This window comes from Neolamprologus brichardi, chromosome 2 (assembly GCF_056152115.1).
Source record: "Neolamprologus brichardi isolate AB-2024 chromosome 2, ASM5615211v1, whole genome shotgun sequence".
NCBI lineage: Eukaryota > Metazoa > Chordata > Actinopteri > Cichliformes > Cichlidae > Neolamprologus > Neolamprologus brichardi.
The window spans coordinates 31,969,070-31,994,870 of record NC_142105.1 but is presented as its reverse complement, the minus strand read 5'-3'; the positions used below and the strand labels follow the sequence as shown (position 1 = coordinate 31,994,870).

Here is a 25,801-nt window from a genome sequence, read left to right as displayed (position 1 = left end):
TTCATGTGAAGCATGACCCTGATGGTAAGCGCGTCATGGACAAAAGTAAAACAGTATGTCGGATGTGCCACGCAATGCTCAATTACATTGGTGGGAACTAGTGCGTTAGCGCAGTTAGCTCGTTAATGTGTTGACGCTGTCCACCCCCACGCACGGGAGCTCGTTAACGGAGATTTGCCGTGTTGTGGCGTTAACGTCATTTCAACGAGATTAACGCTGACAGCACTAGTGGGAACACAATGAATATGACTGCACATTTACTCCGACATCATCCTAGTGCAAAGACAAGTGGAAGCTGACAAAAACAACAAGCATGCATGATACAAACTTTACCCGAGTCATGTAGACAGCCGTTAGCACATGATTCTCCTTATGGGGACCTGATATGTTTAATATGCTGCTGAGAATATAGCCCAGAAGAAGCGTATAGTATAGCTTTTATTTTGGAAAGAGACATTTCTCTGTAATAAACTCTCTTTCCCAAAGATGAGTGATTTCTCGATCAGATAGATTTATTTTTTTTATTTTGTTGTTTCAGCAACATTAAATTTAAAAACTGTACTTTTGAGTTAAAATATATATTTATAATTTTAATAAATGACAAATTAAAAAGGCATGAACATTTTTTGTATCGAAAAAATATCGAATTGTGTCACCAAAATATCAAACTGAACCGAACCGTGAATTTTGTGTATCGTTGCACCCCTAAATGTTTATAACAAGCTGGCTTTGGGATTTTTCTTGCAGCCACACAAAGGCACAAAAAATGATTTGTTCAGAAAAGTTTTTCTTCTGTTTTTACAGAACAGCAATCTATTAAAAAGTCCTTCCAAATTTAACAGACATGTCAGAGCTCATCACTGCTCATCGCTGCAGCTTTTTACTTAAATTCTCCTTGTTACTTAAAAAAACCCCAAAAAAACCCAAAAACTAAGGATCCTGGTTCTTATAACAAACACACAGTGATGTCTCCTAATTGTTTTCTAACATCCAAACACACAAACACTCTCTTGTGTTGTGTGTGGATGTGTTGTGGTTCAGCATCTCGTCCAAGGATGCTTCAGCACATTACCAGGAAAAGTCAGGCAGGCATCGATCCACAGGTTTGTAGATGACCCACTCAGACACCTGAGCCACAGCCACACCCATATGTTGCCGATTTTCTCCAACTCACAAGTGCACTGGACTGTTATCTAATGTCATATCTGCTTTGTGTGATATCAGTTGACAAACCATTCTTAACAGGATTAAGCATAAATCAATCAACACCTAATCAGTCACAAGACATATTTGATGAGCTCAGTTTGTTTCAGTTTAGTAGTACACAACCAAATTCAACTGGAAGACAACAAAAACAATGATTTAAACAACTGTCCGGCTCTTTGTGGATGGAAGAAGATTTGACTGAAATTCTTATGTATTCTTCGTGTAACCTGTATTGTTCAATTCTCAAAAGCGATGCAGTGGGAGTGGGCGCAGAGTTTACTAATGTGTTGACACACTGCTTGATGGATGAATGTAAAGTTACAACTTCAATTATTTATTTTCCCGTCTCATTCTAAAAGCATTTGCTGTGTCACCAAATGTTTTTTAATGATTAAAAAAATGAATTTAACAAAGAATAAACTGTTAATCTCTTGTCCAGTGGTGTAAAGGTGAATAAGAAGCGTGAACTACCTGTGAGGAACTTCTTCATGCTTGCACTATGTGCCAATTTGACTGGTGTATGTCCAGAGTAGGTTGCCAGAGTTGGGTCTGCACCGTGGTTCAGAAGCAACCAGACTATTGGTAAGTTATCACTTGCTACTGCATCGTGAAGTGGGCTGAGGGGAAGAACAGACAAAACACAAAAGACTTTTAGCATTTGCACAACTTTACATTACACAGAAAATGTTGAAGACTGTAGGACAATGACATCTAACTTTAGTTATACATGCTGTTTCCAGGGGTCATGCTTAGATTTATTACAAAGGTTACACATATGACAAGTAACTCAAGAAGAGTCCTGGTAGAAGAAACTTTTGCCATGAAAGACCTCTGGGCAGATATTTTGAAGCATTATCTAAATAGTTTAACTTCAATGTTCATGAGGACATAAAATGTCATGTAGACAATCCCCAGTTTATTCTTAAAAAATCACTAATATGCCCCAAATTAAGTCTTTAAAAAGCTTATCTTTAAATAGGTTTTTAAGAAACTTCCACCACCATCTTTTCTGTGGTTGAATCTCATTTCAAGATTTTTCAAGTAACACATCTCTCTATTATAAAGTCTCTGATTAAAGCCACTGTCGTGCTGCCTGAAGCCTCACCGTGTTCCATCCTGAGCACTACAATTGACATCTGCACCATTGTTCAGCAGCATCTGGACAATCTGAGTCCAGCCCCGGGAGGACGCCTCGTGGAGAGCTGTGTAACCGGCATTATCACGCCGATTGACCTCCCGGATGTCCTTTTCGAGACAATACTGGACTACGTCCTGCAGAACACCGGAAGGAGAGATAAACTGTCAGATTATCATGCTTTTTTTCCACTGGTGTCAAAATTCCTGTTACCAGTAAACGTGTCGGGTTGTACCTGATAGCCCAAGCGCGCAGCACGTTGCAGCAAGGTCTCCCCTGCATTTTTATTGACAATCAGCCGGCGAACCTCTGGAGGAACGGGCCTTTTTGTCGGAGAATCTGGACCGCTGCTTCTTCCTGACGAGCTTTTCTTTTTAGATGGAGAGGACGGCAAACTTTTTGGAGCTGGTGACGGGCTAACTGGTACTTTTGCATCAGCTCCATCATCATCCAAGGTGAGGGAGGCGCTACTCTTGCCCAAACTGCAGCGTTTGGTCTTATTCTAAAACACAGATTTACTGATTAGAGAACTTCCAGCTGCCATCACAAACGTGAGAAACATAGATTTCAATCAGGCCACAGGGGGGCACTGTAAGCTTGTATATCCATTGTACCTTGTTTCTATCGACTATGCATGATCTGTGATGGGCTATCCTCCCACAAGCAGCATCGGCAGCTTACCTTCGGCTCATCACTGTCACATAGGTGTTTGCTTTTGCACTTCCTCTTCCCTGAAGGCTTATCATTGCACTCTGGAGATTCTTCACTCTCCTGGTAGCGAACCGATCCTGAGCGAGTGACTGACGGTCTCTTGGGAAGAGGCTCTGGACTGGGGGCAGCGGGACTCGGACAATGTTCCACCTGTGGAACTGTAACGGCAAATTAGACCTGCCGTTATACTGAGTGGTAGACAGGAGATACACCAACAATCCTAATCTCTACACACCACTCATTTATCAACACTGCACCGATGCAGCTTTGTGCTCATCCCCATCTGCCAAGCCTAACATGGAGAATGGAATAATTTAGGTGCTGATATCAGACTGTCTGGTACTTCCGGAAGCTTAGCCATCTTATCCACGTAAACAAGAAAACTGCTGTTTGCCAGCTACTCTACCCTGATTTTACAATCTTATGCTCAAATCTGCCATGTCCTAGCTTTTTCTCTACATATACACTCACGGTGCATGTCATTTCCACACTAACAGATAGATGATGTGGATCTTCTGAGAGAAACATAGATATAGACAGACAGACCCCAAGCTGGTGTCTGTATTATTGTGAGGTTTTTACCTTACAATATAATATAAAACACCTTGAGGCGACTGTTGTTGTGATTTGATGCTATAGATAAAACTGAATTTAATTGAACATATATTAAACATAGGAAAATTTTAAAATAATGACATCTGTAAATACATAAATAAATAATACCTGTGAGTCAAAATCTCAAGATTCAGACAGTTTTTTTCTACTTTTTTCTCAGTGGGACAGAGCTGCTCGATGAAGTTCAACTTTTTAACCATAATTTATTTGTGTAATTTCTTCAGAAAAACCCAACCAAGGTGATTCCTAACAGCTGATGGTTTTGCTACTCACCAAAGCCTCTCTTTCCATCATCTTGTCTTGAACTAAACATGCCACAGATTAATTGCACGGTCCTACTGTATCATGTCAGCGAGAGGTAATATCATTATTAACATCATCCTCCCAGGCGCTCAGCTCAAGCTGTGAGCACAAATTCTCACCCTCACCTGCCTGCTCTCTACATCTTTAGCTTTCGAGGGGCAGCCAATCAGAAGAAAGTTATTGCAAAGGTAGCGGAGCTAAAACATCTTATTACTGCGAAAAAACAGCCAGAGACGCAATGTGAGCGGTCCCAAGCAAAACCTTTCTGAACCTAAGTACTGAAGTGACTACCTATCATAGGGTATTAAATACGTTAGACGGTTACCTTGGCAACCGTAGACTGGAATGTCTGCTTGCGACCAGCTGTCAGCGACAACGCAGTGCGCAACGAGCATGGACACAGCTTGAGTCTCCAAGCTAAGTGACAGTTTGGAGTCATTCATTCTTAAATTCATTAAACAGAAATTTCTTTCATGAACAATCTCAGAACTCAAGGAAAACCAGCATCGTCACCTGTGAGTAACTAAGTCATTTACTAATATGTGTATTTTATCTAACATTTACCTTAAATACCATAACATCTGGAGGATTTTGGCTTTTTAAAGCTTTCCTCAGCTCTATTTTGACCAAATAAATATTGAATTATAGTGGAAGAAAAACATCAAAGCAACATGAATTGGTCATTTTGTTACTTCCGTACTAAAACCAACCATCAGAAAAGATTAAAGTGAATACACGGCAAATTAGTCTTTCTGTTGTTGTGGACAAAAGTTGCTACATTTATATGTATACTGGCTACTTCACAGAAAAGAACAGAGCTTTACATTATTGTCTGTACCGATTCATTCATCAGATTTTTTTTTTTAAAGAATGAATAATCACTTAGTCTATGAAACGTCAGAAAAGATGACAAATACTCGTCACGAGCCAACAGAGCCAAATGTTTTGTCGCTTTTTATGGTCAGCAGCCAAAAAAGGATTAATGTATAATGGTATTAAAAGAGAATGATTCAGGCTTTTTTGGGAGGCTGTTTCTAACTAATGTTTGACGTGCTTGAAGGACTAAAAAACGACTAACAATAATTTTTATTTTCAATTACACTTCTGACTGTTTTCAATGATGTTTTTGAAAAATAAATGAATTAAAACAATTAATAATTTTTTAGCAATTATTCAGTTGATGAACTGATTAAATGCCCACTTACTACCGGCCATTTAGTGAGCTTTGGATTGCATAAAAATATTCAACAGCTGCTGTATTCAAATGTTGAACTTCATTGATTCTTAAATCATTCTCTTTTAATACTGTAATATGCAAATCTTTTTTTTTTAACCTTCTGACCAGGAAAACTTTTAACTGATCTCTACCTTCTGGGACTCCAGCGTCCTTTATCAAAGAGTTCGATTCTTCGAGGTGTTCTCCATCTTCCAGCTTGTCTTTCTCTGTGATGTAGTCCCCAGTCTGATACTTCTTATTACGACATCGCCGACGTTTCTTACGAGATGGCGTATCGCCCTCAGCGCCAGATGTTTTTCCCTTGCCCTGTGGCGTACGTTCCGGCAGAGGATTTGATCGAGGCCTCCCTCTCGGACGGCGAACGGGTTGGGCCAGAGTCAGAGAGGGCGAAGGGGGTACTGGGGGAGGAGGCATTGGCGGGGGTGGAGGGGAGGGCGTCGCAAAGCCCCAGAGGTCAAGTCGAGCGTCATCAACTCGCCGCCGTCTTCGCCTCAGTCTTGGGAAGGAGCACTCTGTGGCTTCGGCCTCCTTGGTGGATACGGCGGGACTAATGAGAGACGCTGAAGTCTCCAAAGTCTGAGGACTGCTATCTGGAACTGATTAAATCACATCTGATTGTTACATTCACAGAGAGAGTAAGACTGAGACACTGACTGCAGGTTACTTAGCTCTAAAACTGAAACTGAACCCAGAGTAATCAAACTATATACTACAAACAAAAGTATCATTAAATTTATTAGATATCCACATTCTTGTAAAAAATGCAAAAGCTATAGGATTAAGGAAGAAACAAAGACTCTACCTGATTTGTTGCAGGTTTGCTGCTCGGCCTTGCTGGGACTGATCTTTTCCCTTGGAATCGCCTCTTTAGTTGGAGGGGAAGGTTTTCCCGCTGACAGACTCTGCTCCAGCACAGGTGCACATTGTTTCTTCTGCAGAAATTCACAGGGGACAGAGTGAGCACGCTCTATTGGAGGTTATTGATCATGAGCCTCTCGTGGTGACAGAGACCATGCAAGAGACTCACAATAAACCCTCGAAAGCAAAACCATCAGTCATAACTTAATAATATGAAAGAGAGCTCCGAATAGCCTTTTCGCTCTTTAAACTCTTAAAAAACGATTGCTACCTTAAATATTTCTTGAAATTTAACCGAAGAGAAATAATGAGAGTAATAGGAATTAATAATTTACCTTCTTTTTAGGGGACACTTTGGTTGGAGTATTTTCTGTCTCTTGCTTTTTCCTTCTTGCAGCCTTCTGTAATGCATCTGTTGGAGATTTCTCTTTTGCTGGCTTCTTAGGACTGTTCTTCTTTTGTTTGACGGCAGCAGCTTTTGCTTTGGTTGGCGACTCCTCTTTGGTTCCGTTTGTTTTCTTCTCAAACTTGTCGCCTCCCCCTGCACACTGGCCTGTAAGAATAGATGCAGCCATGCCCTCCAATTTGTCACCAGGAGGACTGTCTGACGGCCCACTTTCTTTCCTCAATATCTCCCCCTCTAACACCTGGGCTAGTTTACTCTCCATCCTGTTCCCATTTGTTGATGCGCTGCTCCCGTAGAGATGAGACTGGCCTGCGGGCTTTGAGGAGCCTTGCTTCACCTGAAGTCCCATGTGCTCTCCCTGACTGGTGTGCATGTCAGTGTTATTCTCCAAAAGCTCAGCAGTATTTGCCTTGTCATGTCTTTTCATAGCTTGAGTGAAATCCCCTTGAGATGGTGCACTAGGCCACTTTTCCACAGACCAGCATGGCGGGTATTCAAAAGTAGAGGTATGCTTAGATTGTATGTCTTGATTTCCCGCGAGTGGATTCAGACCATCGGCTTTTCGTGGTGCAACAGGCGATGCTTGGGAATTACCTTCATCCGTCAGTGTTGTTGTATCAAGAGCTTGCTGCTTTACAATGGACGCAAGGTTAGACAGAGGAGACTTCATTCTCTCCCACTTATCATCCTCAGGTTTGGACGGGCTGTGATGGGCACTTGGAAACTTACAACTGTCTGTAACTGCGGTGCCCTTAGTCTTTGGAGATCCTTGTATGATTTTTCGATGATTAGAAGAAGCTTGATGTGATGATGTGAGATGAGATGCCTGCTGCCAAGCTGGACTGACAAGGGGAGCAGAGTATGGTACCGCTGTTTTGCCAGGCCCACATTTCTGAGGAATTTGAGCATTGGTCGAGCTTAACAACGCAGTGGTTAGGGCTCCTTTTGAGGGACAGTTCTTAGTTATGGTTGTGCTGGTGTTTTTAACATGCTTGACACTGTGAGTGTGTTGGTTACCCTTCATCAGACAGGATGGCTTCTTTCCTCCTGAGGCCAGATGTTCTCCTTGGTCAATTATAGATATAAACTCCTGCTTTGCAAAACTCTGAAATTCATCCACAAACGTCCCTTTTCCATCTTTGCCCCTTAGAGTAGAAGCCAATATTGGACTAGCAACTCCTACATATGTACCAGGGATGTTTTTTATTGAATCTTGTGAAGATCCCTTACCCCAGGCTGGTTTGGCCTCTGGGATCTGGTGATTCTGAGACCTATTTAATTGCTTTTGATGAGATCCATTTCGGTGGGTGTTTGGTAAGATGGGGTATTGCAGAGCGGAGCCGTAATTTGCAGAATGAGTCTTCTTTGAATTCAGAAATTCTCTCTGATTTGACTCATTATTGTGGGATTCCATTATAGTAACAGGAGGGTCATTTAAGCATTTAGGGCGTTTCGATTTGGCGGACAAATCAAGAGGTACATCTCTTGATTCAACTGAGCAGACTGTGTGGTCGTCTGTTGCAGGAGGTGTGGTTTTTAGAGAGCCCATGGTTGTCTTATCGATGCTGTTGCTTTTCTCTACGTGGTTCAGCATTCTGCTCTGTGAGGCGATGTTGGCCAGAGCAGAGCCACAGCAAATGGCAGCAGTCGGAGACAAGGTGTAGTGAGTGGGTGCAGCTGAAGTTAATGATGGGTGTTGCAATGGTAGGGCAATAGCTGGTGAGGCTACCACAGAAGCTAAAGATTTATGTTCTCCAACAGATTTAGCATTCTTACTTGATGCGTGGTTGGATCTGTGTTTTGAGGTCGACGTGCCCGTCTTTTTCTCTGCGGCCGGAGTCCGAGCCACAGACAACGGGTAGGGATAGGTCCGCATGAGAGGTGGCCCAGCAACACCTGAGCTTTGAGGCTGGCTTTCTTTCTGAAACTGAGTGGCTGGGGCTTCTCTCAATGCTGCAATCTGACCTAATGCTGGTGGAAGATTCATTTTACAAAGTGGAGAGGAAAAATTTGCTGTGGGAAGGAAGGCAACAGGCTGGGCTGGTTTAAACATGGCAGAGCACTGAAACCCAGGTGGGACACTTTGCACAGATTGTGTTTGTGAATGGGATTTCTTATTGGATGTCACATTGCTGTGACAGGGGCTGAGTGAATCCTCCTGGCTAACTTTTACACCACTTGACCACTGAGGAGTGGGGAAGACCCCAGAACCGTCAGCTTTGAGCTTAGAGGTTTCTGCTCTTTTGTCTGTTCTCTTTTCTGAGCTGGTGAGGACCAAGCCGGACATTGGTGCATTGTTGGGCAGTTGCGGTGGAGAAAGTTCGGGGCTGTGGTTGTAGTTGTCCGGGCAGGCTTTTACAGTCTTACAGTCTTTTGTTGGAGTTGTCTTATTTTGCTGACTGAGAGTAACATCTCCTCTGAACTCAGGGGGGAGCGTCTGGGGGGGATTTCCCACCATGCTAGCAGACGCTTTATTTGGAGCACTGATCTCTCTGCTCACCGTGCCTCCATCCCCTACATTCATTAGTGTGGGATCCACCTGAGTAATAAGAAAAGTTCATGAGGCCGGCGTTAATTAGATAAGAGGACAGGATGCGCTATTCAAGTAATATAACTTCAGCAGAAAAAAAAGCCAATTACCTGCATAGGTGTTTCTTTAGCACAACATGCCTTAGGGGGTATCTGCGTCAGTCAGGTGAGAGTTCTCCTTCAAATACAGTGATATGCTGCAAAACACACAAGAGAAAACACATAAAACCACTTGCTGTGATTACTTTAGCACCGTTCTCCTTTCAGCTACAGAAAATATCTGTTCGGCTAACCCTTCGAGAAGAAATAAGTAACTAACTTCGGGTAATTGGAAACTTCCTGTCTTTAAGATATGCTTGGAGTTCAGCTGTGAGCAGCAGAGAGAAGTGTGGTAAACTGATGGCATGTTTTTGTTGTGTTATTCCCTTTGATTTTATTTTGTTGCACATAGGGAATGTGGAAAGCTTCCAGTGCTCATCCATTTGAAATGTGAACTCTCTTCACTAAAAGAACATTGTACAATCACTGCGTAAAATGAGATCTAATGCATTAATTGAAGCATAGAAGGATTAGGATCCAATGAACCCTTGGCAGAGACACGTAAGAAACTACCACAAATTATGTCTTGATGCATTCTCAATCATCCAGGAAAGTAAATCTCCAAAAGTTGATTCTGTTCATCTGGACGTAGCGTTTTGTGGGAGAAACTTTTCGTCACTCATCCAAGTGACTTCTTCAGTCTCAGCTGACTGCAGGTTTCAATCTTACAAACAGGACAATTGCATAATGACTGAAACCAGCCCACTGAAGGAACAATGGGCTGGGAGGTCACTTCCTTAATCATAATTATGCAAATTCTCATGACCATTGATCAACAACCACTGATCAATGGCCATGAGTACCATTCACAGAGAGTTGGGGAATGGCTGGGCCAGGACTCTGCAGTCTATTTACATCTACAGGCCAGTGGACACTCTTTCAATGATCCTGGACAGGAAGGAACGCTGGTTTGAGCGCGGAGTCAAGGAGGCCATTTACGTGAAAAGGGAAAGACCATCTCTGAATCGAGGAGGGGGCCTAAGGGTACATCTGTCACCATCTTACAATGTTGTGATTGCAGCCATTCCCCAACTCTCTGTGAATGGGACTCATGGCCATTGATTAGTGGTCTTTGATCAGTGGGTTTTGGTCAGTACATTATGCAAATGTACTGTTTATAAGATTTGGGGAAACCTGCAGTCAGCTGAGACTGAAGAAGTCATTTGGATGAGTGACGAAATGTTTCTCCCACTGAAAACGCTACGTCCAGAACAGAATCAACTTTTGGAGGAGTACCACAAGTGATCACCTCTTTCATGTTCCATTTCATTTCTGCAAGTTAACCTTAAATATGATGTACTCCTGAAACTTTTTATGTTGGAAATTAAAGGAGATGGTTTTAATCCTTCTGACAACCGCCCTGCCACAGAGTCCGTATCATACAAAATATCACATCATACAAAAAAGAAAATTATGAGAAACCATCAAAGTTTTTTTGAGCCAAAAAGTTGAATCATGTTCAAATAATTATTACTGTCTTCAGTAATAAAAATGGGCATAACAATTTCTACGTCTACATGTTCACCGGAGGTTCTCGCTCATGCTTGTGACTTTACAAAATCGTCCTGGTTGAACACAGAGGCTTCCCCTTCAGCAGGTGTACACAATAGGAACAATAATACCGAGCCACATCTCTCAGGTGTTTTCAGTCTCATTGCCACAGATGAATAAAACCAAGCACCTAGCCATGCAAACTGCCTTTACAAACATTTGTCAAAAAATAGGTTGTTCTCAAGTGTTCAATTCATTTGAGAGTGGTACTGTAATAGGATGCCATCACTGCAACGAATGTGAAATTTCTTCCCTCCTAGACAATTCACAATCAACTGTAAGTGGTATTATTGCAAAGTGCAACTCGACCACCGTGTACAACTACACTATGCAATATGTCATCAACGCTCTACTCACTCAGTAACTGCAGAGCTCAAAACCTCCTTATTTGACATTAACATCAGCACAAAAACTGCCAGAAGCTTCATTAATAAGCAAAAATATCTATTACACTTGAGAACATCAAGCGGCAATTAGCAAAAAAAGCGAAAATTATGTAGGATAACATGTGCTAACTTTAATGCAGCCTGGGCATACACGCGCATTAGGGGAAAATGTGCAAAAAATAAATATCAATGCTAGATTAGACCTGGAATCAGCAGAATCTCGATATTACAAGATTGGGATAAAAAACCATGAATGGGATACCCCTGGTTTTTACTGCAAGAGCCCAGCGAGAAATGCTTTTAACAGTCACTTGAAATAGAGGCTCTTCCTAAGGCGACCCAGGGCCTGTCCCCAGCAGGCTCATTCAGTAATCCATGAAGCAATCAGCTGTTACTGCTCAAATGATCTTTTGTTAGAGCCGACATCAGTGTGTGTGTTTTGTGTTGATTAAGTCATGCACACCCGCGAGTGACTCGAAACGAGCAAAGGTTTTTGCATGTGCGCATATAGTTAATGATTATGCATAACTGGACCAGTTACTGGCATGCAGCCTTAAATGCTCATCAGCCAGATTTAATGACCAGACAATCCCACTCACTGCTTTTCTATTGAAAACTCGCACAAGACAAGTTAAAAAGCACTGATGGCCATACACACGATTAGGAATTATAATTAAAGCGTGAATCAACTTCATATCATATAAGTACACAGCTTACACTGTGGACGCACGCTGGAACTGACCCTAGTATTTACTGTAGATAGAGGTGAGCGCAGACGAGCGCATCTGCAAGCAAATGAGACGACTACAAAAGGGACTGTGCAACAAGAAAATCTGTGCCAAAGCTTTGGGGGGGAATGGAAATGCTTCACCCTTGAATCAGTGAAACATAACGAAGATGATGCACATAATGACTGACAAGCCAATCTCTGCTGGAATCTGCGAGCACGGACTGAAAAAAGGGAAATCCAGCGATGCAGATGCCGCTGTGTGCAGCGACGGTCTGCATACATTACCGCACAACAGTTGCTTACAGCTACTTTGTCTTTGTGCTGCGATCGCGGTCGACTCCGCCACTAAACATTTGAATTCATCCGCTCTGATGTAGGCCAGTAAATATATGCAGCAGCCCGCGCATACGCACACAGACAGCCTCACACACACACACCGTGGACAACACAAAGTCGAGCCTGGGAGAAAAGAGAGAAAGAAAGAAAAAGCCTTTGAGGAAAAACAGCCGCGAAGAAGCCAAATTGTTCCGATGTAGCCTACTTCCACCCGGTCAGCTCGCTGCCCAGCCCACGTACACGGCACAAAAGACACACGTTCCCAATGTCACATCTGAAAAGTGCACAATAACAACACATGCCCACTGAAGCGTTAGGGCACCCCGAAAACAACACGTTTACCTCTGTTATAATTATCAGCAAGAAAAAACTCTGGAGAGCTCCGGGTCGCTCCCTCCTCTCTCTCTCGCTGGAGATGGCGAGCAGTCACCATAATGAGAGAATGGCAACTGGCTCTCAGGTGATCGGTCCATCCGCACACAAACACGGGCGCAAACTGAGCAGACAGGCTGTCTGCGTCTCTGAACCTCGTCTAAATAACCCGGAGAGGATGGGAAGGTCCAGAGATGAAAGACAGATGTTTGAGGAAAATATAGCAAAGTGACACGAGAGATTCCGCTCCTGTCTAGTGGCTGCCTGGGCTACGACGTAGGAGCACACAATGTGTCACATCTCCCCCTGACAAGGTAAGTGAACATCAATGCGAAGACGCGGGGAGAAAAACGGGAGAGCCAAACAAACTAAACTCCTGGCCCGTTTCATCAGCCTACAAAGTAACCCTGCCGGTAGACGTTTTTACAAACAAATAATCCGTTTCTGCCGCTGATAGCGCAGAAAACTGGAGGCGCAGACTTACTGGCAGATAAGTGTGTGTGTGGGGGGAGAAAAGTAACCAGCAGGAGAACGACCATAGGGGTGGGTGACACAACTTATTGTGCGGCTGGAGTGGCCACGAAAAGGGGGCAAACAATATATTTAACTCCGCTGACCACCACCACCACCACCACCTCAGCAACGTTAGGTTTCCAGCTTCCCTGCGCAGCGGATTCTCCGCGAAGCCCTCGCAGCTCTCCCGGCGGTTTGCATGTTGAGGCAAGCTACTGTTATTTATCCCCGACCTAATGCGAAGTGCTCCCGTCCCTCTTATCGGCCCTTTGGCGGACCGACTGAGCCACTTCGGCGTGGAAAGGCATTCATCAGAGCCCCCGACCCACCGAGCCTCTCCTCTGCTCTCCTCTCCGGCCCCTTTCGGACTCTCTCTTTCTACGCAAAATACTGAATAGTCCCCAAGACAATCAGCTGTAGGGATAAAAAGATTTCTAATGACACAAACAGTTACGAACCTGCTCGTCCAGATGGCATGTGAACCACCGTGCAGGCACGACTGTGATACGGCCGTGTCCAGCCTTTCGCCTCTACAGTCCGCGGCTGCTCACTGATCTCGACGGTTTTCGGTCCTAAAAGTCCGAGGGGCTGGGGGAGGGAGGAGGGGAGGGTAGGAGAGGGGGGGTCGCCAAGACGGTCCGTTCCGTATCTCTAGTCTCCAGTCTGGTGTGAGAGAGAGCGAGAGAGGGGGGTGGGGGGGAGCAGAAGGGTGCACGGTGACAGCATGGGAGATGTAGTGCTCGGCTATCCACGCCCAGGATTAAACGCTGGAGAGGCAGGGAGCGGTGAGGACTGCAGGTACCGGCATGCAACGCGAGCTCCAGCCGCTCAAGGGGAATGGGGGGGATCGCGACCAAAGGAGTGTAACGGTGCGCTAAACTGAAAAGGCTTATCTGGGTAACGAAGTAATAAAGCTCGTTTAAAAAAAACAAAAACATTTTATTTAAACCCACAACAACAACAAATTTAGCCCCGAGTATCGCAGGATGTCCGTGCGCGCCTGAGTGTCAGCCGGGTCAATTAACAGTCAGCTGTGGGTGATGGTTTCTAAACGGCCACAATATGAATAAAAAAATAAAAAAGAGTGGGAGAGGTTTGGGTCCGTTGCAGGGGAATTAACGCGAGGGAGAAAGACTCCGGGGTGTTGGAGGCTCTCCAGTTACATGCTGTAGGCTGCAGACTGGCGGACTGTAGCTGGGAGAAGATGTGGAGGGGAAAGGCTTACTTTTTCCCCTTTTTTTTACTGGATTCTTTTGAAATAGATACGCATGAAACCTATGATCCTCACATCCATTTTTTTGTTATTTGTGACGATACCATGCATCCAACCTTACCAGTCGAATGAGATTAAGCTTCCAGCACTGACCTCTGTCAGCTCAGCTCAAACCCAACTTTTGCTTGCAAGCTCTTTTGGAAATTTTACACCTGTGTTTTCATCGTGTTTAATCTAACTGATTTTAAACTATCTGCATAACTATTTTCACATTCCTTTACAAACCAAAAGTGATGTTATTAAAGTGCCGAGTTAGGATTACTCACATCAACAATTTGCTCGCAGATGCTTGCTCTCTTTCATAGAAAACACCAAGAACACAATCATCGTTCTTCTTTGCAAATTTACTTCCTTTTTGCCATGCACAGTCACCACATGTATTATGCTGAAAACATCCCAACTGAAGCATGTGATTTTTATTATTATTAATATTTTATGTGAGACTTGGATTGAGCCAGTCCAGGCCTCATGCTGTGAAGCAATTCTATAAACACGGCCGCTAATAAACATTTATAATGAATATATGAACAAACAGAGTGCCATTCCCTCAGCGGTGCCTCTTCAGTTCCCTGTCATTCACCTCTTGCAGTGCTGTGTGTCAAAATCACATTTCCTGTTACTATCAGGTCGGCTCAGGTTTTAACTGGATAGAGAGAAGTGGTTTTAAGATAAGTTCAGGGCATAACTACAATATGGATGAGGCTTGGGTTTTGAATGTTAATGTTAGCTCTCAGATTTCTTCTCTGTATAAAAATCCAGACAGCTGACCCAATGCACAAGGACGAGAGCCTACAACCTACTGACAACAATCCAAACACGCTTAATATAGAAGCCACACTGTGTTTAAAACAACCGAAGAGGGTCAGGATACAAAACAAGACACGTTATTGCAAAGTTAATATCATCTACAACCTTCTCTAGAAGGTTGTGTGCCTCATTTGTAATAGAACAAAATCCCCATTCGTTTACAACCATTTGTAGCCTGTTGTGAATTGGAACAAGTTCACACTGAAACATGAGCAGCCTCCTCCTTCTCTGACTGCAGGGAGCTGGATATCTGTCGACCACCAGCTCATGTGTGCAGTTATGAAGTGAATGACAACACATCTGCAGCTTCCATTCAAACAAAGGCAAACAAACAAACAAACAAACAAAAACCTTAAAGTTTCAACCCAGCCTGTGGAGCAGGAGGTTTACACTTGGTCCTGCCCGATTCTCTCCCCTCAAAAGATAAACAACCACAGGATATTTAGCCCTCTCACTCCATAATCACATTTTGGCTCAGTAGTTAAGCGGCACAGGTTACCCTGCTGTAATTAGGCCACTTGTCTTACCTGAATCCTGAAAGCAGCGCAGGCCTGCTGTTTACAAGGGTATCCGCTCCTTTAGGCCAACAAATTTCCTACTTTTCTCAATACTTGCGATGGTGAGGAAATAACCGTGCACGCATACACGCGGGGGGGACCCTGACATCGTCGTGCCACTGAAAAAGAGTTTGTTTACTACCGTGCACGATCTGTGTCGGATCCTGACCAGCACGGCGGTGCAGGACAAACGATCGCGTCCATCCGCCGAGAGCACCGCGAGCAGAAACTACTTCGCTGCTGCTCTCCTATCGCGGAGTGGATCGGTGTGTGAGAGCCTCTAACATGCCCTTCGCCATTCGCTCAGTAATGGCTGCGTGCAGGCAGCCAAATCGTTGACAGATGGCCAAACGTGAAATTGGGAAACAAAAAAAAACGCCGATCAGTCAAAAAGAAAGAAGGAAAAACGGAGGAAGAACGCCGAAGAGGACCGAGCATAAAGCACGAGTATCACAAAGTCGCCTGCTGACACATCGCATTGTGTCTGAGTCGGGGTAACCCGGAGACCTCAACGACCGCGCAAGAGCTATCCCGGTAGTGGCCGGCCGCTCGGCGCTTCACCAATTATAGACGAGTTTGGTTCACGGGCTGCACATCGGACATCTGAGGGCTTCAAAAAAAACTTGTTATACGTGCATTTGTAAATCAGCCGAGCAGGGATGTAGCAGTCCGCACATGCACTATGACAACTGCGATATAGATGAAGGCACGTTGTTTATATCGAAGGCCCGATCTCTTTTTATGAAAGAATACACCGTCTTCAAAGTGGGCATTCACAGTCATCTATCTGTGAGTCATATTGGAGATTATCGACCCTACCTATTTAGGCCGCCATGCTCCCCAGCAGCGACGAGGATGTCCCGTCTGAGTTGGTGGTTCACCTGGTCAGTGTTGAATGTCGAGGCTGGGAGGATGGAAGAATAACGCGCTTGAGTGAAAATCAAGGGCATTATTCTTCCATCTTGGTCTAAGTAATGAATTATTCCACAGCGAACGAAAGGAGGAAGGCAGCCGATCACAGAAACAGTCAGGGGTGATGTTCTTATTTTCCAGGTTAATGGATGGCCCGATGCGCCGTCCACATCGCCTTTTAAATCTGCCTGAAATTAAAACATATCTCTTTGCCTCCAGTTACCGTGTCCGCGTTTGGGTAACCGACTGCATCCACTGCCGGCACGCTTGGACTGCACACTCAGATGTCATCTCGACACACAAGTTGGCTTGTCCATAGGCTACATGTGACACGATCCTACATAATGCCGTGGGATAACAGCGAAACATCTCCGCAACTACAGGCTCCGGTAGCGGCTCCCGCAAGACAGCGACAACTAGAAAATGCAGATATCCAGGTCAAAGTTTGGCAGAGTTTTGCTCGCCCTCAATAGCATTGTGCAATGCCCCCTTTAATGCCCCCTGCTCGCCCGTAACGCCTTTGTTATTAGTAATCGCATGGTATTGCACCGTCTTACCTTGCGCTCCGAGCCGTCTACAGCCACAAAGCCTTCACACACAGCGCAACAAGCTATTGTTGTCTCCACGGTGGCTTCGCTGCGGGTCCGGGGATGTGATTTTGAAGTAGAATGAATACAGTATGTAATTTTGGCTTGTCCTCGCGATCTTCCCTTATTGCCAGTTTTCGGTCTGCAGCAGCTGGAGATGAAAATCGCGCACCCTGGGTCCTAGCGCCGGGTAAAGCCCTACAGGTGAATAACAAACACGCTGGGTGCTCGGTGGGCTTGAATCTTTAAATGAACGATCCTCGGCGAGTCAGACACACAGTCCTTATAAAGCAGCTTCTCACAGCAGATTTAGATGTTCTGCTTAGAGGTCACTTAAAAAAGGAAAAGAAAAAGGTGCGATCTAAATTTTGATTAAGCGTGTCTTCAAGTCCAATTAAGCTGCCCACGCATTACTTTAACATTCTAATGATGGTTTAGCGTCAGACCCGTGCAGCCCAATTAATCACGGCACGCTGCAGTCTCCCACGAGGCCATCCAGCTCACTGCAGATGTGCAAAAAGAAGCAAAAAGCCAAAAATCAAAGTGACCAGTTTTCACTGTAAAGGTTCATTCATTGTTTGTTAAAACGTAGCCACTTACATGACGTGTAAATACAAATGTCACAGGATTGTGACACACATTTTCTTTGCCACTGCTGCACAGTTTACCCAATAAGTTTTTACATGTTTAGCAGTGGGGACAAAATGGTTAGAAACTACCTTTACGCTGGGCTTTATATTTGCTGATAGTAGCCCACAGCAGATATACCGCAACTGCAATTTCAGATGCTAAATACTGAATGCTGTTTATGTCGTGTCACTGTTTCACGGTCTGTGCATCATTTGATTTCTTTAAAACATCCTATACTGCTCAGGCTGTAGCTTTACTATTCTGTGTGGTGCTGTAAAATAAAGGTATTGAGTAATACCTTTTCTAGAGCGGGTGTTAATATGAATCTGCTACGGCAGGAAGCTTTGGACATGGGTTAGACAGCCTATATATATTTCCTGTGTGAATGAAATATCGTAGTTCAGATGCAGTCTTTAAACAACAGCACTTGAGGGCAGTGCGTTTTATGATGAATCTGCAAACTGATACAGCATAATACTAAAAAGGTTAAGGGCATACCATATTATTCTAACTGTGTTTAACTCCACACTGGGTGGCATTTGTTGCATGCCACACCTCCCTCTCCCTGCCATGTCACTGTCTCTGGATTGTGAACAGATGAAGTAACAAAACAAAACAAAAAAAAGAACCAAAATATGCACAAGCAAGACGGAGGGCCTGTGTCCTAAATGTCACCCACACAGGCTAATAAAGAGTCTGACATCATCTGTAGATATGACGGCCAAAAGTTTTGCTTTACAAACCAAACCTGTGGATAAATATATTGTTGAGTTTCTAATGAATCACTTTAAAAGTCTTGAAAGAAGCTCACAGAGGCTAATAAAAACAGAAATAGCTTGTTCTCTTGGCAACATGACAGAATAAATATTACAACAGCACAAATATAGATGTTAGAAAAATAAAGTTTAAAAAGCAAGTCGAAGCACTGGTGATAGAGATTCACGTAACACAATGTCTATTTTATTTCAGTTAACAAAAGCATTTTACTGCATTGCTATGCCCGGACCTCTCAAAGGGCCAGAAAGGTCGGGACATCCAGACAACTTATTCGAGGCTATAAAAGTAGCTTAATTCAGTGAACAAATCATCACTGCTGTTAAAGTACCACATTTTCCAGGATACAAACCTTCAACGGATCAAAACTTAACCAGTAGGTAAAGCACTAAAAGCGAACACAAGCGAAAATGGATGGATTGAATGTGTGTTAGTGAAAGTTTATGATAGGGCCCGTGGTCTATTTGCCAAATGAGGCTTGTCTGCAGATTTAGGAAGGAGACATCCTTCTTTTTCTTGAAGAGAGGAACTGGGGAGCAGTACCTGAGATCTTTCATAAAGGATCTGACCGAGCAAAACTGTCAGAGATGCTATAAAAGCCTCCTCAGACAACTGCTACACACACTGCACAGTAGGACAGCTGTCTGTGCCAGTAATGGCCACTGCTTCCACTGAATTCATGTTCACACAATTATCTATTTAGGGGACTGACTGCAGGCTAACCTGAGCTGGTTATTTTTTAGACACCATCATATCGGTTATATTGTAAGCCCAAATACAAAATGACACACGTGCTTACTGCACATGAAAGCTTTAGGATTTCACAGTTTAGATTTTATCTGCCCAGATTTTGAGATATCTGACTGATAATGGACAGTCTGGATGATCTAAAGACCTTGCTGTGAGCAGTTGTCACTGAAAATACACAACTTCACACTGATGGACAGAGTCTATGGAAACTGCTGACAGTGACATCTAAGAATCATCCAGAGTAAGTGGGACACTGCAGCTGATTTTTAAAAACATATTTTATAATAATATGCATCATTTTGGGATGGGGACCTATAATTTAACAAGAAACGCTAGCACAACATCCGCAATCCACAACGCTAGGGCTAAATGAAATGTTTTTGAGCAATTCTGACAACCCGACACTTTATGCCAGATGTTCATGTGGCATGTGATCAATTTAAGGTGTTTCATGGGGAGAAAAGACAAACAGACAAGAACGTAAAAGGAAGATGATTCAGAATGAGAAAACCGTAGATGTCGCTTATAGATACGGCACAAACTTTCGACTGAGACATAGACGGCTCTGCAGGTCACGCTCTCCGGGGCTCCGGGTCTACAGTCACTGGAATCACGCGTAAGTCCGAGAAGATGACCATCAAAATGGCCACGGGCATCTAACAGCAAATGACATTGCTTGTAAAACTGGGGAAACGCTGCAGAGATTAAAGTCCAACTGAAACAGCGATTTAGTTCCAGTGACTGATTTTCAAGATGGTACAACATCTGCAGTGGTCTGCACCAAATCAGGCCGTCTACTCTTGATGGTGGGTACACATTATTGTGTAGAAGAAGATTAGGAGTAAATTCTTTCACCCACTTGAAGCTTACATTTTTCTAATCGGTTATGATTGACTCAAAGCATCACAAACCTTTTATACAAGACAGCTGTCACTCTGTTAACAGACTGGTCTGCAGTGTAGCACTACACGCTTCACTATAAATCACACAAGTGCACTGCATCAAATAATTATCAGTTTCAGCTTCACCTCTATGTGTCCACATTCTCTCTGTTTATCACAAGTGCATGATTTCAGTCTTTTTATGGCCAGCCTCTTTCTGTTGTTAGAACACGTCATCGTAAAGGAAGAGCTTCATCCACACATCCATGCATTTTCCTAACTATTTATCCAATTCAGGGTCACTGGGAAGCTGTAGCCTATACCAGCTGTCACTGGGAGAGAGGTGAGGTATACCAAGGTCACATCACCAGTCTATCATAGGGCTAACAAAGAGACAGATAATCATTCATGCTCACATTCCCACCTACAATAATCACCGAGTATGTGGACTTTGTGAGGAAGCCGGAGTCCATAACAGAACCCACACAGATAGAAGATACTCTCCCCAGAAAGGAAGGCTCTATATAGCTGCCAGATTCAAACCTAGGACCTTGTTGCTGTAAGGAGGGGGAGAGAATAGTTTCATTGCCATGCTTCAATACAAATATATCCAAAATGCATTGTTTTCAGTCCTGTGTTAAAGGCATGCTTTGGAATATTTGACCACAAGTGACACTACGGAGCAATATGCTGATAAATGTGAGATACGTACAAGACGCCCTGTGGAGATTTAACATTAACACTAAGCCAATTTTAAAGTATTTCAAATCGAGCACTGTTTTGATCCATATCTGCTCACTGGCAAACATATTCCAATCTTTTGTTTATTTCAGGACTGATTGCTCTCTCGCTTTGTACTAAGGCCCCTGGTTTGACCCTTATGGTCGGCTGCGGCCTTTGTGTGTGAAGTTTGCGCGCTTTTCCCGTGGCAATGTGGGTTTCCCCTGGGTATTCTGGTTTCCACTCACTGTGAAAGTGTTTTTACCTGTCTCTGATCTAGCCCAAAGTCAGATAGGATAAGGTCCAGCCAGTCATCCTTGTCCTAAGTGCTTGAGAAAAAAGCTACTGGCCTTCTTTTTATAACGTTCATGAAGACGTTCTGATCTGAAAGGCTTCTTTAGTTCTAAAAGGTGATATGAGTCCCAGGTATTTAACCTTAACTGAAGTTGTCACCTTGGAGGTGATACTGACCCACCCAGTCATCCAGTGAGTCTTTAGGGTGACATGAGCCAAGGTGTGAATTCTCTGTGAGACAGCGCCACAACCTGCCATTGTGTGAGTCATTAAGGTCACATGGGTCAAGGTGTGAATGGGGGTTGAATTGCCTCGGAAGTGATCGTGAGACTGCATTATAAAAGGGCCGATAGTTTGTGGCATCTGTCAGTTTCAGATGTATGCAGATAGCCCCCTTTACCTCTCACTCCAGCCGTTTGTCTTCTCTGCCCAAAATTTGAACATTTGTATCCTGAAAGAAGCGTCCCTAACAGGGGTTTCCTCGGCAGAGAGTACTGATGATTTAAACCTTCTCTCACTGTGATCACTAGGGATGGGTACCGGTATCCATAACGGTAGTAACGGTAGTAACCAGACCGAAAAGCAGCGCACATTTCGGTGCTTTTTTTTCCTGAGAAGTCACACACTTTGGATTCTAGCCAATCATTTTACGTTTCCAAGGATAGTAGGCGGGTCCAGGTACGTACGTTCTTTTAGAGCAGAGCTACAGATTAAAAATGCCCAAGGCGAAGCGGTCAAAGTTCACAGCAAAAGATGCAAACTCAGCAGCCTGCAACAAGTGCTTTAAGCTGATACTGTGATACTGTCAAAGGAGGTAACACCTTGAATCTGATGAAACACCTGGCGACGCATAGCGTTTTGTTAAAAGCTGAGAAATGCGCCGTATTTGATAGCTTGCTGCGAGACCTCACACCGAGCACATCTACTGCAGGTGTGGTGCCTGTTATCGGACCCGGAGTTAGCAACATCCCCCAAAAACCCGAAGAGGAGAGTCCTGGCCCCTAGCCCTGCCAGTGTAGCAGAAATGATGAGGATGATGATGCAGCAGCAGCCGTTCTTCTCTGGGCGAGTAGCTTAATGTTGTTCGTGTGTAAGCTAACCACGTTATTAAATTAATGCATGTAAAGTGAACTAGCAAACACCATTGTAGTTACATGCAGCTGTCTTCTTGTTTGATGGCAGATACTCCCTTCACCCTGGCCAAAAAGGCTAAAATGACCAAAGAAAAAGTGGAAAACAGTTAAACATGAGAGGTTTTTGGACAAAGTTTGTGTTTTTTCCATTGTTTAAGCACTGCTTCCAGCCAAGAGTGATACCATATGTGCCCCATAGCTGCATCAAAGGCTAACATTGTTATCTTTTTACAAAAAAACAGCTGAACATGAGAGGTTTTTGGACTAATTTTGTGTTCTCCATTCTTTAAGCACCGGTTTGAGCACCGTTTAAGCACCGGCACCGTTTCAAAAGTACCGGTTTGGTACTGGTATCAGATAAAACCTAAACGATACCCATCCCTAGTGATCACATTACTTGTAAATATAAATCTAAAATTACAACACAGACCTTACTTTTAACTTCTGTGTATCTTAATTTATTTATTTTTAGAAAATTTTGCTGGTGCAACTCTCAGCAATAATCCAATTTTTTTTTTTAAAGTTCCAGTTTATTACAAGTCCAAGAAATGGCATTTGGAACTGCACAGCATCAATAGTGGACATGTAAGTGCATGCAGATATGTCCTCATTTGACAAAAAAATGAGGAAACTTTGTCCCAAACCTTGATCCTGTTTCATTCCACGCACTATTAAGGTGATTGACAGCTGGTGAAGTTAAAATTCCATCAACTGAGCAATAAGCCAAAAAAGAAGCAGTTTTAAATAATCTTTACAAATGTGCTACAAAGAAAAAAAAGATGCTTTCAGTATCGCTGTTTGACACCAGAAACACAAAATGTCCTTTAAAATGAACATAGCTCTAAGATAATTCAATCTGATCTATAAATGGAAATTAATATAGGACTTAGGCTACGTCCACACGTACCCGGGTATTTTTGAAAACGCAGATTTTTCTATGCGTTTGCACCTTTCATCCACACGTAAACGGCGTTTTCGGTCACTGAAAACGGAGATTTTTAAAAACTCCGGCCAGGGTGGATATTTTCTAAAACTCCGTTTTTGCATTTACGTGTGGACGAGAAAAACGGAGAAAACGCAGCGTCAAAGGTGTGCGCATTTTTTGACGTCACACTGTGCGCCACGTTATTGTTTCGGTGAAATGAATTTCTACAATACTGTTACTGTTACTTTTACTCTCTGCAGTGTTTAAATGCTTACATATACACACACAGTTACTGTCCCTCCACACATACGACTCGGTTCTGCTTCTATGCCCCAGCTTTGTTTACTTTTTCCCACCTAGGCTTCTAGACTTCTGATTGGCCAACATTTCTGCACTTTAGGAATATAGCGCCACCTGCTGCTTTGGCATGTTCCTAGCAGTGTTTTCCTTCATTTCTGCCTTTACGTGTGGACGGGATTATTTTTTAAAACGAAAACGGAAAATCTCCGTTTTCAAAAATACCCGTGTACATGTGGACGTAGCCTTAATTTCAAAATTGTACATAGGTGAGATAAGCCAATTCCTATATACAGAGTACATAGGAAATGGCTTAGCTGACCTTTTGCCCCAGTATTTTAAACATCTGTAACTGCTTAAGTAGAGGACATATCCACATAAAATTTTCAGGGATGACTAACACATTTGACCTCTGTTAAAAACTGAAATCTCTTTGACAACAATTTCCTCCTATGAATAACTATGAGCATCGATTCCACTAGATATATTATAGCTTCAATAACAAAACTGCATCAATTGAATGTTCATGGTCCAGAGTAACAGAGCCCAGCAATGGTGCCCTGGATGTTTTATCACTTGAGAAAACTTTGAAAAGTGCATCATATAATGTGGGATAAATAGCTACAACAACTCACAGCATATAAAAAGTCTAGTTCATATGCATAATTTTTTAACAGTCATGAATTTGGAGCCTTTGGTGTACTTCTAGGGTCTTTGACTCAGAAAGTATGCATATTATGAAGGTAAAAATTTGGATTAATTCAGTAAATTAAATCATTCTGAAGCACGGTACTGTGAAAGAAAGTTTGTGGGGTCTAAACACTGAGTAAAGCTGTTTTAATGCATCCATTTTACTTGCTGATGAATTTTAGCATCGCTGTTGCCCCAGTTAGAGTCAACACACTTTCTGGATTCCTCCATCAGCTGATGAGGAGGTCGGCCAAATGAGTGAAGATGTAGTGAATGGCTACGGATAGTTAATGGATCCTCACCACCTTCTGCAGCACTTGTTGGACACGCAGCTGAACTTTCTCTGTTGCAACTCTGCTGCCACAAGGACACGTACAAAAAGTCTTCACCAAATCATCAGATTTAAGGCACTTATTATATTATATTTACATTTATTGAGCTCTTATTGTTTTTTCTATTTAAAACTTTTCAAGCCATTTTGTTTTGTGATACTGTACACATGTTACTGAGCTAAGTTGCTTTTCATGTTTTAGCTGCTTTAACACAGGGATTTCTCATTTGGGGGTTAAAGAAAATTTTTTAAATCTTACATACATACTTTAAAAAAAAACCCTGATCATTCTAAAGAGGTCAGGTAGGAAATTTTGTAGAAAATGAATATTTATAAGACTGAAATTGTTTGAAAATTACTATTTAAAAACTGTTAAATAGTCTAGGCTACAAGGTGTTTAGATGATTAACTCTATTTACTTTACAAGAGAATTTAAACAGGAAAAAAACAATTTTTATTAAAAAGTTCTTTTATGAAAGGTAATTCTGCTATCTTATTTGAGTTTTGTGTCATACTTTAAGTTTCAATCAGACAAAGATAATACACTGGGATTCAGGGAACTGAGCAGAAAATGTAAGCAATTTAAGCTTTTCAGTGTTTTTAACAAAATAATTTAAAATATCTCCTTAGCAATTTAACTTTTAACTTCCAAGTTTACTTTGTGATACTGTATGGCCTGTCTAGCATCAAATGCAGTCTGCGGCACAGATCTAGCATGCCTTGCATTTTGATCCTGCCCACATATGAATCTATATGATTAATTCTGGCCTGCTGTGTTGGATCAGTGAGAATACAAGCTCTGGCTGGCTCTCAAGGTGTGCTATTGTACCCCACATGATAAACAGACGCAGCTGTCATACGTTGTTCAGCCAGCCTGACTCCCCTTCCCTCATTGGCAAGAAAGCTGGAGTCAAAACAGCTAAAAATGGAAGAATGAGATGCTGAGGCGATTTCAAGAGGCCAGCGAAAGGAAAACCTCTGGAACAAATAACTTATAGTGTGCATGATTGAAGATCAAGTCATTGACAAGAACATAAATATGAATACATATTTCAGACCCCACAGGAGCATAAAAAAACAGGAAGGACCGGCCATTTGAACAGAAGCCTGATTGAGGAGCCTCACCAATCAGCAGCAAACACACTTATCACAATTTAGCAAGAGGATGAGAGCGCTTAGGAATTTATATTTGAACCCTCTGATGGGCACCTCTGGAGCTCTCCAGATGAATAATGCGCAATAGATACAACAGA

At 42.9% G+C, this 25,801-nt stretch overlaps 1 protein-coding gene across 5 annotated transcripts in view; it reads right to left on the bottom strand.

Moving 5' to 3' along the window:
• bcorl1 (BCL6 corepressor like 1) overlaps positions 1 to 25,801 on the bottom strand; it is a 36,215-nt gene that overhangs the window by 5,738 nt on the left and 4,676 nt on the right. For 2 of the 5 annotated variants that reach the window (XM_087851404.1, XM_035911690.2), the window contains exons 2-9: positions 9,112 to 9,197; positions 6,401 to 9,010; positions 6,010 to 6,139; positions 5,339 to 5,803; positions 3,023 to 3,210; positions 2,577 to 2,843; positions 2,312 to 2,478; positions 1,678 to 1,823 (exon numbers count right to left, since the gene is read on the bottom strand). In XM_087851404.1, coding sequence (XP_087707530.1) covers positions 1,678 to 1,823; positions 2,312 to 2,478; positions 2,577 to 2,843; positions 3,023 to 3,210; positions 5,339 to 5,803; positions 6,010 to 6,139; positions 6,401 to 9,010; positions 9,112 to 9,117 — 3,979 coding nt within the window. In that variant the 5' untranslated portion in view covers positions 9,118 to 9,197. Of the gene's footprint in view, positions 1 to 1,677; positions 1,824 to 2,311; positions 2,479 to 2,576; positions 2,844 to 3,022; positions 3,211 to 5,338; positions 5,804 to 6,009; positions 6,140 to 6,400; positions 9,011 to 9,111; positions 9,198 to 12,444; positions 12,467 to 13,445; positions 13,558 to 17,093; positions 17,258 to 25,801 lie in introns of those variants that run through there. The other 3 variants (XM_035911688.2, XM_006781211.3, XM_035911693.2) reach the window with 3 other exon arrangements.